Source organism: Engystomops pustulosus, chromosome 8 (assembly GCF_040894005.1).
Source record: "Engystomops pustulosus chromosome 8, aEngPut4.maternal, whole genome shotgun sequence".
NCBI lineage: Eukaryota > Metazoa > Chordata > Amphibia > Anura > Leptodactylidae > Engystomops > Engystomops pustulosus.
The window spans coordinates 84,530,387-84,545,959 of record NC_092418.1 but is presented as its reverse complement, the minus strand read 5'-3'; the positions used below and the strand labels follow the sequence as shown (position 1 = coordinate 84,545,959).

The following is a 15,573-nucleotide window of genomic DNA, read 5'->3' as shown; positions in this document are numbered from 1 at the left end:
CTAAGCAGTGTAACAAAGCTATAACTGAGCATTAAGTATTCATTTGTCTGTTGAAAACTGAACTAGGCACATAGTATGGCGCTAATGACTATACACAGTATGACGCTTAAAATGAGTAATAAAATCCACAGTATAACGCTTCATTGATATGCAAAGTTTATATTATGGCTACATTTTTGAGTAATTGGATAGCACTTTAGCAATTTCTTAATCTTGATTAAATTGACTTGAAAAATTGACTTGAAAAAAAACCATTTAGAAACACTTGACCGATAGATCCAGGGACATTGCGAAAGCAAGAAAGTATAAAAATGTTCAAAAATGTGCCATCAAATTTACATAGGGATAAAGGGGAACCTGATATTTATAGTTATTATATATTTTGATAATTTTGTTATTTATTATTCAGTACAATTATCAACCTAAATGGACATCTACCACTGATATGACAAATGTCCTCTTTAAAGATTAAAGGACTAAAAATGTTAAATTATTCTTCATAACCTGGGTACAAATCTGTGAGATCAGGGATAAGAGTATCCAGAATGAATTTCCACGTCTCTGGCTTACGCTGTAGTTACTAAGCACGGAGGACTGGTGATAAAAATAGCACAAGAACACTCTGTCCAAGTTTGTTTCTGGTTTCTATGACACTTGCTATGACTAAACCCTATTTTCAATAATTATAAAGGTCATTTTGGGTTTCTACATGATGGGCGTGTGCCATACTTTAACCATGCACTGGTCCATTTGGAAGAGTTCCCTTTTCAGTTGGCATGAAGGAGTCCTGTGTGAGACACAGCTGTAGGCTCCCCACCCTGGGAGGGTCATTTGACACGTTCAAAAGGGGATCATGTGTGAAACATGACAAGAATCAAGAAATGAGATAAAACCATCTTACAATCTGACAATGTGCAGTAATGTGAGACGTCTTGTTCACTCCTTAAGACAGAACAACAGATTTGAGATTCTTGATCCAAGTTGGATTTCAGTTTTTCTTGGATCACATCCATTGCTCCAGTGCTGCCACTGATCTTCACTTTATTGGAAATTATAGGAAATCTTTGCATCCTCTTCCTTTTTGTTTGAGGCTAGATTCACATACTGAAGGCCAATGATAACCTCCTTGCAGCAATCATTAGAGCCTGGATATTTGGAAGTGGATCAAACTTGGAAGATAAGTGCCACAAACTACAACCCCTGAAATTCCGCAATTCCTGGTGCACACCAGGAATTGTGTCTTTTTCCCCCTTTACCAAGTAGCATGGAGGGGCATGAAGACAGGTGTGCCTAGTGGCAGAGTTGGTCGGCCTGAGGTGTTTGTTCCCTGGGCCTTCGCACTACCTTTATGAACTGGCAAAATCTATAGTGCAATTTTAAGCAAGGCTGGGCCTGGCATTATATTTCCCAGCAACCCAACCCCTGCTGGATTTATGGATTTAGTAGGGAGCCAGAAGGTGCAGGGGTGGGGGGAAATTAGGATAAATTCCTGGGCTTATGCATATTTCCCCCTTTTCGCAACCTCCACGCCAAGTGTGCATGAAGGAGTATGAAGGGAGGTGTGTCTGGTGGCGGAGTGGGACAGAGTGGGGGCTAAAGCCTGATAGATCTGGTTGGTGCCGGGGGGCTGGGTGTAACTTGTACACTGGCACCAGCATATGGCAAATCCCACCAAGTGAATGCCATAAATATCAGACATATGCTGGTTCCACCTTTTTCCTTGGACCCCTTAGACAGTTGTCTGTATGAGGTTACTCCAACCCCTTCCCACTGCCTGGTGAATGGAAGTTGTGCATGTATCCAATATTTCTAACATCATAAAACAAATGTCTACAAACCCCCTTTTTGGGGTACAAGTAGATGGAAATCCACATCTGACACATTGACTACTTAATGACTGTTTTACATGAGCACCAAGCTCCTGAGTCTAGGAGGCTCATTATCAAGTTCTGGTACTGACACATCAATCCGAAATTGGCATGAAAAATAATTCTAATTCCCTAAAGATCATACAGTAGATCCTTTTTATTTAAATATGTGTTACTAAATTGAGTCCTGACCCCGAAAGCAACAACATGAAATGATCTTCTAGAAAAATTGTATCCTATGATTTCAAGGCAATCCAAATCTCCTGCAGAGCTGCAGGGGAAATCCACACCCTCTGGGGGGTTCTCCACTATCTATTACCAGACTACAGGGAATTTTATGGTTTTGGTCTGGTTTTCATTTAGACACTGCTGGGGGTATAACCTGCAGTCTTCACCATGCTGACAGATACTAGGAGAAACCACAGGGAAACCACAGGGCCGACCTGTATTATTTTACTATTGCTCTTTTAGCTAACAGAAGCCACTCTGAAAATAAGATAATGAGAAGGAGTGAATCTCTTGGCTGTTATTATAATAGTGTGAAGCTTTACTATAAGTGGGGGATTTATCATTCTGAATGAGAAACTTATGTGGGTTCAATTTAGAGTAATTTTGCATATTTACTTTGCTTATTACAATGTTGAAAAGAGAATGTGGTTACAACTAGCTTGCAAATTGGTGAATACCAATTTTTTTAAATGTTACTTAAAAAGTCATGAAAATTCTGGAAGTAACATCTCAAGATGGAAATGCTAAAGAAGAAACTGTTTTTGAAGGTGCTAGATTCTTGCGTTGTTTCTATGTTGGATGGAAGTCATACCTGGTGCCTTCTCTTCTGTTTAGGGTGCCCCAATTGCATTATCTTCTCCATTTGGTCTCACCTAAAACCATTTTACTGGTCTGAACTGAGGTAATGGGAGGAGACGAAGCTTTTCTGCAGAATTTGGAGAAATCCTACACCAAAAGGTATGTTGACTCTTCTTGCCCAATTTAAATTCAGATATTGTGATTTCAGTAGTGGGTAGCTTTCAAGGACAGATTAAGACTGCCATGGGCCCTGGGCCTTATATGAATTGGGGTTTCACAGGTTTTGACATTTAATGTCTACATTAAGTTCTATAATAAGCTTCTTGGGCGTGTCCCTTTTGTCCACATTCAGTTTTGCAGTTTAATAACTTTTGGAGGACCTTTTAGGGTCCTGGAAAAGCTCTTGTACACATGTATGAGGAGATGCCTCTCCTTATTATCTGTAAAGGGCAGTATCAAACTAGGTGAGTAGTTTGGGTGGCCATGGGCCCCCTAGAAGCCATGGGTCCAGGGCTCCCGCCCAAAACTCCTCCTTAATAAGTTAAGCAAAATTCACCAAATTTCTGGGGTAATAGGACAAAAACCTTTTTTCAATCACGTCTATGACAAGTACAAAAAGAGCCGTGACTTATCTGAAATAAGTGTAATGTGCCATGTAAAGTCAGAGTGGCCCGATGTTAGGACAACCAATGCCACAAAATGCACAAACATTTTAGTACATTTTCTGGTGTAAAACTAAACCATCTAACAGGAGGTGTAAAGTTAGGCTCGAAGTAAGACTAAAACTTAGTTGGGCATAGTCTATAACTGCAATAAATTTACTATCCAGTTTTTGACTATAACCTGTATAACTTTCTAAAAGTTATACAGGTTTCAAAGTTTAGAAAGTTATACAGGTTTCAGGATATCTCCCCCGTTAATATTTATATGCAAATACTTCACTATGAATAAACAAGGCCCCTCCTGTGGTCCCCCAAATCCTCACCTTGGATATGACAATGTTAAAATACAGATACAGCATTCAGATACAGTAGAACTTTTTGTTAAAACCAAAGCCCCTCTTTAACTACTCAAGCGATACAGCGGTAGTATAATCACTTGTCTAAATAAGCAAGGCCAAGTATTTGCAGTAGTCAACTGGAAATAATAAAATGTTGTAGTCGTGTATCATCCATGCTACACGCAGAGGGTGTAATTACTAGAGAGGACACACGTCCAGAGGAATAGGTTCTGACTGTGCAGTCTCTGTCCTGGAGCAGCAAATTGTTAAAGAGAGGAGGGGGGAGGAAGAAGGAGTAGGGGGCGGTAACCTCAAAAAGTTTTTCTCCCTGAGCTCTACAACATGGGCTGCTGGATGCTGGTTACGGGCAGTTATCCTGCAATCACAAGGCTCCAGTACACACAAGTATCATTCCAATGCTATGAAGACATTACTTTGGGGAAGGCAGTAAAATTGTAGAATGATCATGAAGAGAGGAGAGAGCTGCAAACTTTTCAAAGCGTCCCACATCTGGAGTCTTACGCTGATCTGGGTGCTCGCTGCAAACCCTGCTGGAACTTACAATATAGATGAAGAGAACGCTTTGGTTTTTAAGGGACCAGCTGGATCACTCTTTGGCTATTCTGTAGTCTTCCACAGCTATGAACGAGAGAAGTGGTAAGTGTTCACATGAATTGTAGCACATGTTTGCCATCATGAAGTTTGTTGCAGCAATCCCTGCATTACATCATGTTCAAGAATGTGAAGCTGGTTGCTATCATCTTTTTTTAGGTTATAGTGCATGTTCTATGCTATTTTAATTACAGTTATTAAGGCAATTGTATTGAATTTCAAGTTAATATATATATTTTTTTCACTTTTTCTAGTATGTTTTTTTATTTTTTGTTATTTATCATTATTTATTTTATTTTTACTATCATTTTGGTATTTATTTGGTTACTTTTTCATTCCAGGGTTATCGTTGGTGCACCAAAGTCCAACCTGACCAGATATGATGATATTGTCACCCCTGGATCAGTTTTTAAGTGCAACCTTACAGATAATGTTAATGGAGAATGTGAACCAATGTTTGTGGGTGAGTGTTCATAAAGTTTATGCTATCAAACAATCCCTTTTAAACTTTAAGTTTATCCCAGGGGACCCAACAATCAGCTGGTATATCCAGGTTAATAACTGTGACACATATACAGGGTGCTTATACTTTAATGAAATGAATGGACTTCTACAGTATGTGATATAATTGTGGTACTACAGAGCAGGAATCCACACTTGTTGCTACCCTCAGGTCAGGATCATGGGAATTGTAGTTCACCATAACAGGACATTCCATTGGTTACATGGCTTTCACTAATATTTTCCCATTTTTCTCTCTTCCACGAAATATTTGGTGTTGCACAATGAGTTTTTTTGTACCAGAACATTACACCGTCATGTGATTGCTCTGCTTCAGCTCATTATGAACTTATGAACCACTTCTACTATTCAATGGACACTATTGAGTAGGAGCCACTGTAACAATCCATTAGTCAATGGCGGAAAGGTCTAATTCTATTTGTATACGCCTCATTGAAGCCAAAGTAATCTGTGAATCTTCGGGTGAACTATTGATTTGTAAAGCGCTACGGAATTTGATGGCGCTATATATAAATAAAGATTATTATTATTATCAAACAGCCAGGACGCTCTGAATTGAACTCCTAGGTTACGTTTTGTGGTTTTGGAATATATTGATTTCACTTAGGTCTGTTGGAGAACTTTATGAAAAGTATTTTCGATAATTGTGTAAATATGGACGGATAACGCTCCATCTAATATGTTCTGTCCCTCAGATAATATCAGTAGCTACTACTTCAAGGAAATGTCTGATTGTTTGCACACAGCATGGGGTGTACTACATACCTCCATAGAAGGCAATTTACAGGTCCCATCCCATGCATAGAGCATCCTCTACACGTAACAGAATGTGAATATGGGAAAATTCATATACAAATATGGCAAATATAATAATAATAATAATAATGTCTCTTGTATCTGAAAGATTGACTTCAACTGTACTTTGTGTAGATTGTTGCCATCATTTGCAATGTTTTAAGAAAATGAGTGGTCTAGAATATGTAATTGATGTACATAGAAACTAAACAGTTCCATAGAGTAACATTCACCCCAGACCATGGTGAAAATACTTAATTTTTGTCTATTCTTTATATATAAGAAAACCACAATAAAACCAAAGAAAATAATAGCAAAATATCATACTATTCCATACAAAGGTATAAAAAAAAGTTCACAAAAGCTATACACATCTGTTTTACTATGGAACCCTCTGGGTGATGGATATCTCTATATGGCATCTGCTTCATGTATACATCCTGGCACATGCTTTAAACAGAGGTCAGGCTGTGAAGTGAACACCCACCATAGTAACACATACTTTTTTACATTTGATCTGATCTACAATACAGTAATAGGTGACTTATGTAGTATCCCAATTAAATATTTATATTATTTTTCATTAACATAAACTCCGAAATGTCTTTCATTTGTGTAATTTTTCTTTTATTATAACAAATGAATGAACATCCGCACCCGGTTCTGTAAGTTTTATGCCACCATTGTCACTGCTTTCGCATTGCGTGTGAACAATGACATCCATTATTGTGTTTCACAATTAGATGGGGCTCAAGGAAGCTTGTTGTAGTGGATGTGTAAAGGATGTGTATGTTTTGGAAAGAGGGTGGGGGGGATGGGAATTTATCACATCTGCTACATTACATGCCTTGGTGGGATGTTCTGTGCAGGAAACAGAGTTGATCTGAAAAACACAACTTCCTTAAAGTTCTAAAGAAGAGGTTGGTATCCTGTGGTTTCTCAGATGATAGAAAACCTAACACTGTAAACGCTCTGCCTATAATTATCTCCAGAAAATTAATTAACTAAAGTTATCACTACTTGCTATGATTTCTAAACCGTATGTATAGCTGTATGTTCTGCCCAACATTCATAGTTCCAGTAGAATTAATAACTAGATTCTATTGCATGATCCGGTACACACAATGATATTATATACCATACATTCTCCAGGTTGATTGGTAAAGTAATATCGCACATATATTGACCTATAAAATATAAAAAATATCATCTGATTTAGAATCGGAATATGTGCTATGTTCCAGAACATGCCATCCAAAAAAAACTTTCAAACATGTGCAATTGTTGGTTGCAAACAATAGACTTATGGTCCGTTGTTTGCTGCCAATGTGACATTAAGGTCCGCTCAAGTGCCACAGACAAGAGAAAAAACGACCTCAGCCACAGACATTGACAGCAATGGGCAGGAATAAGACTGAACTATATAATTGGGCAGTTGGCTCATAGACAGGGCTGTGTTAATGAACCCATAGAAATACATGTGGCTGTGTGCTAGCTGTTGGCTAGCACGTAGCCAAAATCAATGTCCGTGTGCATGTGGTACACATGGTACTTTAGGTAATGCCTATATCTCTGTAGTAAAGTACTATAGGGACATAGTACTGTGTGCATGACATCCTTGTGGGTACAGTGTGCCCTAACAAGGGTCTATGGATGTAAGCTGTAAAAATAAATAATTATATTAATTTTCTACAATCCTGATATAAAATAAGACAAATGCAAGGTTTATTGGTCAGGGGCGTGTGGATAGACATGCAGATGCTTCCTTACATAGATCACAATTGATGGTGTAAAGCACAGTCACAGCTCACAATGTAGAGCCAGAGGACACATGCTTTGCTTGCAGTTTTTTTAAAGTTCAGGGTCAGAGTTGGTGACCTCTCAGTACATTACTGGCGCATGTCTAATATAAATAGTTCATGTCCAATAAAGATGACATTTTGTGACAGTCTAGGGCCTCTAGGCTCTATTTCATCTGCATTTAATATCTGGATGCCTGGTTACATAGATCTGTTAGGCATTTTAGGTTTCTTTTGCAGGGTTTCCAGTATTTTAGATGACACAGAAAAACTACAATTGAAACCAGGCAGACCATATATAATTCATCAGGGCACAATGTATCAAAATTTTGAGACTGTTCATGGTGCTTGTGCTCATGTTCGACTTTTTTTTGTGCCTAAGACAGTCTCTCTTCGAAGTTAGTCATTGTCTAGTTTGCTGCAGTTTTCCCTGAATCATCTGAATCCAGATGTGAAAGTTGCAACTTTTTTAAAAAGTTGCAAATTTTGTTGAAGATATACCGCTGCCCCCTGACCAGGCGTATAAATGAGCTTAGAACTGATTGCAACTTTTGGAGACCTTTTGTGACCTATGTTTTAAAAAGTCGCAAATTCACTAAAGACCAAACGCCTACATGTATCAATAAGTAAAAAACGCTAAGATAAATCTGACCAGCAGAAAAGCCAAGAAATGTCCTAAAAACAGATGACAAAGCCAGACTTATGATACATGTGCCCCATTGAATCCGCCAGGATTCACCCTGATCTATCTAAGGGTGGATCGGGCATATTGCCTATGACTTGTCATGAATGGAAGGTATAACTTATTTGGAAACGACCTTGAAATGCCCATATACCTCCTCTAACTAAAGCTATTCCATCCACCTCCTCTTCTCTACACTATCATACACATGCATTCTTGGTTTGGCTCAGTGTGCATGTTTCCCTCTCAATAGGAGAGGGGGTGACCTGCTTCCAAAAAGCTGCCCCCAGAAAATTATAGACTTTATACCCCTTTGCTCCTTTGAAGTATGGAGTCTATGGGTGAATATAGGCCATTTAGAGTACCACAGCCTATTCTATAAAAAAAATAGTAATCTCAACTGATTCCAATGGCACCTGATGGACCCCACTGACTTTGTTTCGGATAGCAAAAGTATTGATTTATGTTATTTTTTCCATAAAATGAATGAATGTCAGACGGAGGCTCCAATGGCAATATGAGCGCTCTTCCTGCAATGGGCCCCTGTTTATGTACATTTCTCATGGGGTAACCATAATTTAGAATATTTTTGTGTTCTTTCAGCGCATTGGGCTTCCAGTCTGGACAGGTCCTTTCCTTCACAGCTCCATGGGAGAATGAAAGTTATAACAGCTGTGAACACATTTCTAGCCGTTCTTTCCTAGTACTCAAGTGGGTTCCTTATGGTTTAAATCTTACAGTGAGAATTCAATATGGGGAGGAAATGTCCTGATATTCTCCATATCTCACCAGGATGCTGCGCAGGACTCCACATGTCTCACCTGTCATGTCCTATCAGCCAGCTCTTCCTGACACAGATCTAACTAAATATCAGTATAATATCCTTTCACTTGACAGATTAGGACAGCTGACGGACCTATATATAGTGGAGATATCTGTTTTTAGGCTGGGGTGGGGGTCTGCAATTGAATCAATGATATAACTAACAGGCCTCCAAATATGGACACAATACTAAGCTGGAGTGAATACTGGATTATCCAGTGGAAAAAGGGATTGGGTCTGCTCCAGTTGGGTTCAGGAATCAATGCATTCCTGAACCCAAGTAGCACCAACCCATTCACTTATTCATCTATCCAACTGTGCACACAGATAAAAAAATGTTGATTTCCTTAGGGTTAAAAGACTAAAATTGTGGCTTACCTTTACATGTATGATAGCTACATACATGTAGGTTGTGGGTGTTGATTTGGAACATGTCCCAAATAATATAACCTGACTTTTGTTTTTGTAATAAATAAATTTGGCCATATGATTCTGTCTGGGATAAGCACTTTACTGCTAGGAATTTACCTTATAGTTTCGGCTTTCAACCCATCTTCTTCCGCTATGCAGTAGGTAGGTTGGACCTTCCAGCTGTTTTACTAAGAAATCTAAACTATTACAGAAAATTACAGGGAGTATATTTCACAATGGCTACTATTCTTTGTTTCTAGATTTGCTACTATTATCAGTATAAAAGGCATCATAGTGGAGATACCGTAATATACAACAATATTATATTAGCTTTAACTCTCACCACTAAAAGGACATCTTCCACCAGGATCAGGGAATGTAAACCAAGCACACTTACATGCTGGTGTGCACCTCCTCTGTCAGGATCTGCTTAAAAAATTATGCAAATTAACCTAAAGGACTCCGGACTCTATGAACAGCTATGGAGCTCAGAGCCCCTCAGGCTCATTTTGCATATTTTCAAAACCTTTCTTTATATAAAAAAGAAGGGCATAAGGAGATAAAAAGAAGAGCGGATCCTGCCAGAGGGGTACAAACTTGGATGTAAGTGTGTTTGGTTTACAATCCTTCATACTGATGGATGTGAATTATGGAAAACATAGTAATAAAAATGGATTGCAAGTAATGGATTGTGCTCCTTTAAGAGGGATTTTTTGCAGAAAAACTCAAGATTTGGCCAATGAATATAGAGAAAAAGCGACAGCTCTCACTATCTGATCAAAACGAAGTGATCTTACAATATCCACTTCCTTTTTCCTATTTATCACACTAATAGGAATTCCTCTTTCCTGGACTCGCAATAACATCCTATTACTTGACTTCTGCCCCCCACTAACATACAGACTCCACATATCAGAACTGTCTGAACATCCAGTAAGATAAAAATAATATGTCAGTTTAATGGGGATTTTTTTCCTTGTTAATAGTTAAACGCTTTTTTCTTTACTTACAAAAAGTGAATAAAGTGGTGATATGGATAAAAGTTGCTTCATCTGGGCAGTACTATAGATTTAGCACCAAGGCCCTGGAGCCTAAAGTTACACTTCTAACAACGAAGCTGCATTCTGCTTATGTGACAAGTGTGGATATATCTAATTTAGGCCAAAGCCATGGTGCTATGATACAGATGTTTCCTTTCTCACCATTCTTCTGGAAGTGACACGATATGTGTGAGATATTTTCAAGTAACTCTGTAAATCTTGTGAACCTATATGTATAACCACATTTTGACCTAACCTTTAATAACAAATTCTCCCTTGTAATTATGGGAAGTAAAAGACTTTGCCAATTAAGGCATGTGGAGACTTATATACATTGGGGCTTATTTACTAAGGGTCCGCGGCCGCACTTTCATTGGCTTTTCCGTCGTTTTCGGCTCTTCAAATTTTGGCGCGGCTGCGCTGGCTTTCATGCAACAGAAATGGGGGGTCAGGCCGTCAGACGATCTGGCGGTTTCGGACTAAGCGCAGGATTTAAGTTTCAAATTATGTCACAAGACCATTCACTTACATACACCAGGAAGAAGAAGGTGAACTCTGTCGGACCTGAGCAGAGAAGCGACACATGCAGGATATCGGGTGCACGATCTTTGTGAATCGTGCCAAAGTGCATGATCGTCGGACACTCCATATTTTGTGAACTTCAGCAGCCAGGTAAGTAAAAGTGCCCCATTGACTTCACTGGGGGATTCTGGAAAAAATGCAAATACGTTTTATGGGATAAGGAAAACATTGCCTCTTTTGACTACCTTGTAAGGCAGCCCCCTTACCATCAAGCATGACTTTCAGGAAGCCTAATACCATGATGCGGGTTCAAAGCCAAACAGTATATCTATTTCAAAAGTAACCAGGCTTCTTGAAAGTCATGCTTGATGTTGAGGAGGTTGCCTTACAAGGTAGCCAAAAGAGGCAATGTTTTACTTATTCCTGGAAACTGTATTTGCGTATTTCCTCTTATAATTCCAGCATTTAATTTTTATGTTTGACTCTTGCAGCCAGTATTTTGGAATTCGCTAACATTCTCCAAATTCTAAGAAGCAAAGAATTAGATTTTTCCCAATCAAAGTAATCTAGAATCTATAAATATTTGGGTGGTAAAGATGATAACAGTTTTCTTTACATGTGAGAAAAATATCTGCATGTAGGTATTCTGTAGTATATCTGTAGGTATTCTACATTTTACTATAAATTAATGGAATTTTGAAGGCTACACATATTCAGTAGTATTGTCTTCAGATTAGTCTTTGTCCCCTGTGGAGCTTACATTCCAACTTCCTTAATTTAGAAACATTTTGTATCAGGACTCATTTCAATACAATTGGCTGTTCTGTATGTATTTGGAGCGCGGAGGATATCAGAGTATCCGGAAGAAGTTCATGCACGCATGTGAGAATACTGTATAGAGAATACTGTATGCGGATGTTGCCTCTGGCTGGATTTGAACTTTCGTGATACTTTTTGCGTCTTTGTGTGTGTCTGGGGCCACTGTTTAAGTCATTGGCGAAAAGGATCATGGATATTTATATTTTACTTATTTGTAGGATCTGAAGAATTTGAGAGTGTGTAAGAACTTCTTACTTTGTTCCCTCTATTAACTTTTTGCTAACTATCTTGTGTCCTAATCATTAAAGCAACCAAAGAACCAGCCATAAGGAATCAATTGGTTGTGTCTCATGTTGTATGTTTTTGCCCTGTAGGGTGGGGGGTGACTGTTTAATTGATGACAGGCACCCCTGACCTCTCTCTCTCCATCAGCAGGGGACGTTCCCTAGTTTTCATTCCTGTCTATGGACAAGCATCGGTCATCCATACTAGATCACTGTATCAGATAGATCCCATTTAGTATTATCTTTGTCATTGATATCTGATTGTCATTCCTATGTGTTTTTTGTAATGTTTTATAACAGATAGCATGCCACAAACCAATGGAGCATCTTGTTGTGATTCCTTGATGGACCATCTCATCCTAGGTGGATTTGGTTTGCTACCTTGTGTGTAGAATGCTTGTATTTGCCATATACATGTTGTATACACATATTGTAGAGCAGTTTTGGAGGAAGGACTTACGTCAGAAGTCAATGAGCCATAAACTCCTATGTGTGGGAATGTATGGCTAGTGGATAGGAGGGATCTGAGAACTGGAGGGCATGTGTCCAGTCAATTAACCTTGCTCTTAGGTCACTCACATGGGAGAATTTTGAGGGATGACTGTAGAAGGGTATAGGAAGAGTTGTAACAGATGTAGAATGCAATAGTATAAAACTAAGGCAAAATGTTCCAAAGTGACATATTAACAGTAAGCAAACAAACTTGTCATATGGTTGTGACATGAAGGTCATATAGTAGAGGATGTTTATTTGGCTTTGTCAGGGTCTTACTTTTTTACCCATTTTAGCACAACTGTAAATGTCTTGTTAAATCGCTGTCTATTATCAATGAAAGCAAATGAAGCTATTAACAGAGTAGAGAAAAGTGGATGTAACATTTACTGGCAAAGACAGACGTGACTCCTCTTGGCTCCTCTGACTGGCACACATCCTGTAACCTTACAATAAAAATAAGAGATTGTCATTCGGAAATTATTAGAGGCTTTCATAGGTCTTCTAAGCTTTCAGTTATCGCTCACATACCAGGTATTGGCTTCCTTTACCACATTTTAGTTTATAAAGGGCTGAAATGAGATGGCATGGGAGCATCAGGAGGGCACATCATTCATCAAAGAGAATACTTTTTAAAATTGTTGATTTGTAGTAGGTCATCATACGTTACCAATCTTTGGTGGTGCCTTTGATCCAACAAAGTAGTACCCCCATGCAGCCCCCATTACATACAAGTAAACAGTATAAGGAACCTTGCACCCAAACTTTATATACAGCCGTCTGCTACGTACTCTGCCAGATAGAAAGCATGGCTGCCCATTTTTTTATGGAGAGGTGAGGAGCTCTCACTGCCTCCCTCTGCAAAAAGGACACTGCAGCACAGATTTATTTTCTAATTTGTGCCAGTATTCTGTTGGTCTGTGTACATAAATACATGTGCAAACTTACTGCACGTGTAGTGCGTTTCTGACAGTATTGTGTCGCGGCTGTACTGCGCACATAACTGGGCGTTCCGGTGCACATTCGCACCGTGCACCACATTTATGTCGCCAAGTCCAACAAAAATGTGTCACATGCCCATCAAACTGAGTGCACCAGAAAAATATCTGGTGCACACAGTTCATGCACCAGAAGATCTGGTCTTCATGAATGTGTCATGCGCTGCATATTAGTGAGGCAAACTGCGTGTAATTTGCCTCACTAATAGTAAATCTGGCCCTATGATTACTCTCCTGCTGTATAACATGCATATAGAACTCTATGTTCAATCTGATCAGCTCATCCTGCTCTATAACATGCTGCCTGTAATTAGGACATTGGCCCACATTTATTAAAGCCTTTGTGCAAGTTTTCTGTCAGACTTTGCACCGAAAAGAACGTGCCAACTGCTTGCACATGTATTTATAAAGTGTCTGCACCAGTTTTGTGTCACGGCTGCTCTGTGTCCGACAAGACAGAAAAAAGGTGCACCTAAAGGGGCTGTTACTGCTTATGTGCCACAATTGGGTCTGCCCCACAATTCTGCCGCATGAGCAAAGTGTACCAAAAAATGGTGCACCAATTTCCTGTTGGACTTTGCACTTTCTTTCTAGTGCACATGCTTGAACTGGTATGTAAGAAGTGTCTGAAACACATTAGGTCCCGTGCGACCATTTTGTGGGGCGGCTGCATCATGCTTCATGCGACAGTCAGCCCGTGCACCAGATTTAACATGCAAAGTCCGAAATAAATGTGTTGCACCAAAAAAAGTGGTGCACTCTGTCGGAGCAGTGCAGGGGGCGCCAGATTAATGCAGAATGTGCTCCAGAAATCCTGAATCTGGCGCCCTCTGCACACTACACAGGCAAACTGCACACAGTGAAGACTGCACTGTCCTTAGTCAATGTGCCCCGGCACAGTTTACACTATTTTTGAATAAATGTGGGCCACTTGTTCAATGTAAAAGATTAAGTTTAAAAACATTCATTTTTATGAAAACGATTTTCATAAAATAGTAATAAACCTGTAGAAGAACAGTAAGCAGATGTAACTTCCCTTGGCATTCCTTTTGTGGAATATCACAAAGATGTATAATAGTCTGGTAAATTATTTGGCAGCTGTATAGTAAATCCTGCCATGTTCTTGTACACATGTGGTATAGCTACAAACTGTTTCAATCAGGTTTTAGCAATTTCTGTGAAAAATCATGAATTGTAAAAAAATAAAAACTGCCAAAACCATATGGGAAAATCCCATGTACGGTATCCCTGGAAGCCTCCTTGGAGGTGGGAGAGCCTCCAAATCTAATAATAACCAGACATGGATGCTTTATTGAAAGGGGGTTGAAAACATGTGTTCTGTCTATGTTTTAGGTAAAAACTATGTCATGTATATACAGATGTGTTCAGGCCATTTGCTTTGTACCATGGAAGGGCTGAAATTTGCATCCAACTTGCACATTTTCTGGCTCTTAACCACAGTCCCTGAATATACAGGTTTATTTAAAAATATGTGGTGACATAATACGGGCAGGATATACATAATAGAAGAGTTTGTTAAGAAGTGTTTAGAATGAGGGAGATTTATCAGAACTGTCTGAAAGCAGAACTGTTCTAGTTGCCCAATCAGAGCTCATCTTTGAAAATTCCCACAGCTGTTTATTAAATCAAAGCTGAGCTCTGATTGGCTGCCATGAGCAACTACAACAGTTCTGCTTTCAGACAGTTCTGATAAATCTCCCTCATCAGATGTTTCTACACAGAAACGTGGGCAAAGAGTTTAGATATAGTAAAAAGAGATACAAAATCATGTAGCTTGTGTATTGGGTGTGCCCGGTGCTAGAATCATCCTTTATGCAAGATCATGACCACTGTAATGTAATTCCACAACTAATAAAATATCTTTCATGTGACACAAATGTGATTAAAAAGTACATTTTTGTTTTACTTTTGCTGTACCCTACAGCAATGATCAGAATATGATCTATTATAAGTAGAAGTCTGCATTCGGTTATAATTTTGGGCAATGATTAGAAAATAAGATTTTAGATATTTTGGGGCAAAATTTTAAATAGTGTCTTGATGAGATGTGCCATCTTTTTCACTAAGACACAGGCTGGA

At 39.0% G+C, this 15,573-nt stretch overlaps 1 protein-coding gene across 2 annotated transcripts in view; it reads left to right on the top strand.

Annotated features, from left to right (window-relative positions):
• The first annotated feature begins 2,765 nt into the window (after nucleotides 1-2,765).
• Nucleotides 2,766-15,573, top strand: part of ITGA4 (integrin subunit alpha 4) — an 85,591-nt gene continuing 72,783 nt past the window's right edge. The window contains exons 1-2 of one of the 2 annotated variants that reach the window (XM_072121582.1): nucleotides 2,766-2,834; nucleotides 4,629-4,750. In XM_072121582.1, coding sequence (XP_071977683.1) covers nucleotides 2,782-2,834; nucleotides 4,629-4,750 — 175 coding nt within the window. In that variant the 5' untranslated portion in view covers nucleotides 2,766-2,781. Of the gene's footprint in view, nucleotides 2,835-3,994; nucleotides 4,333-4,628; nucleotides 4,751-15,573 lie in introns of those variants that run through there. The other variant, XM_072121581.1, reaches the window with a different exon arrangement.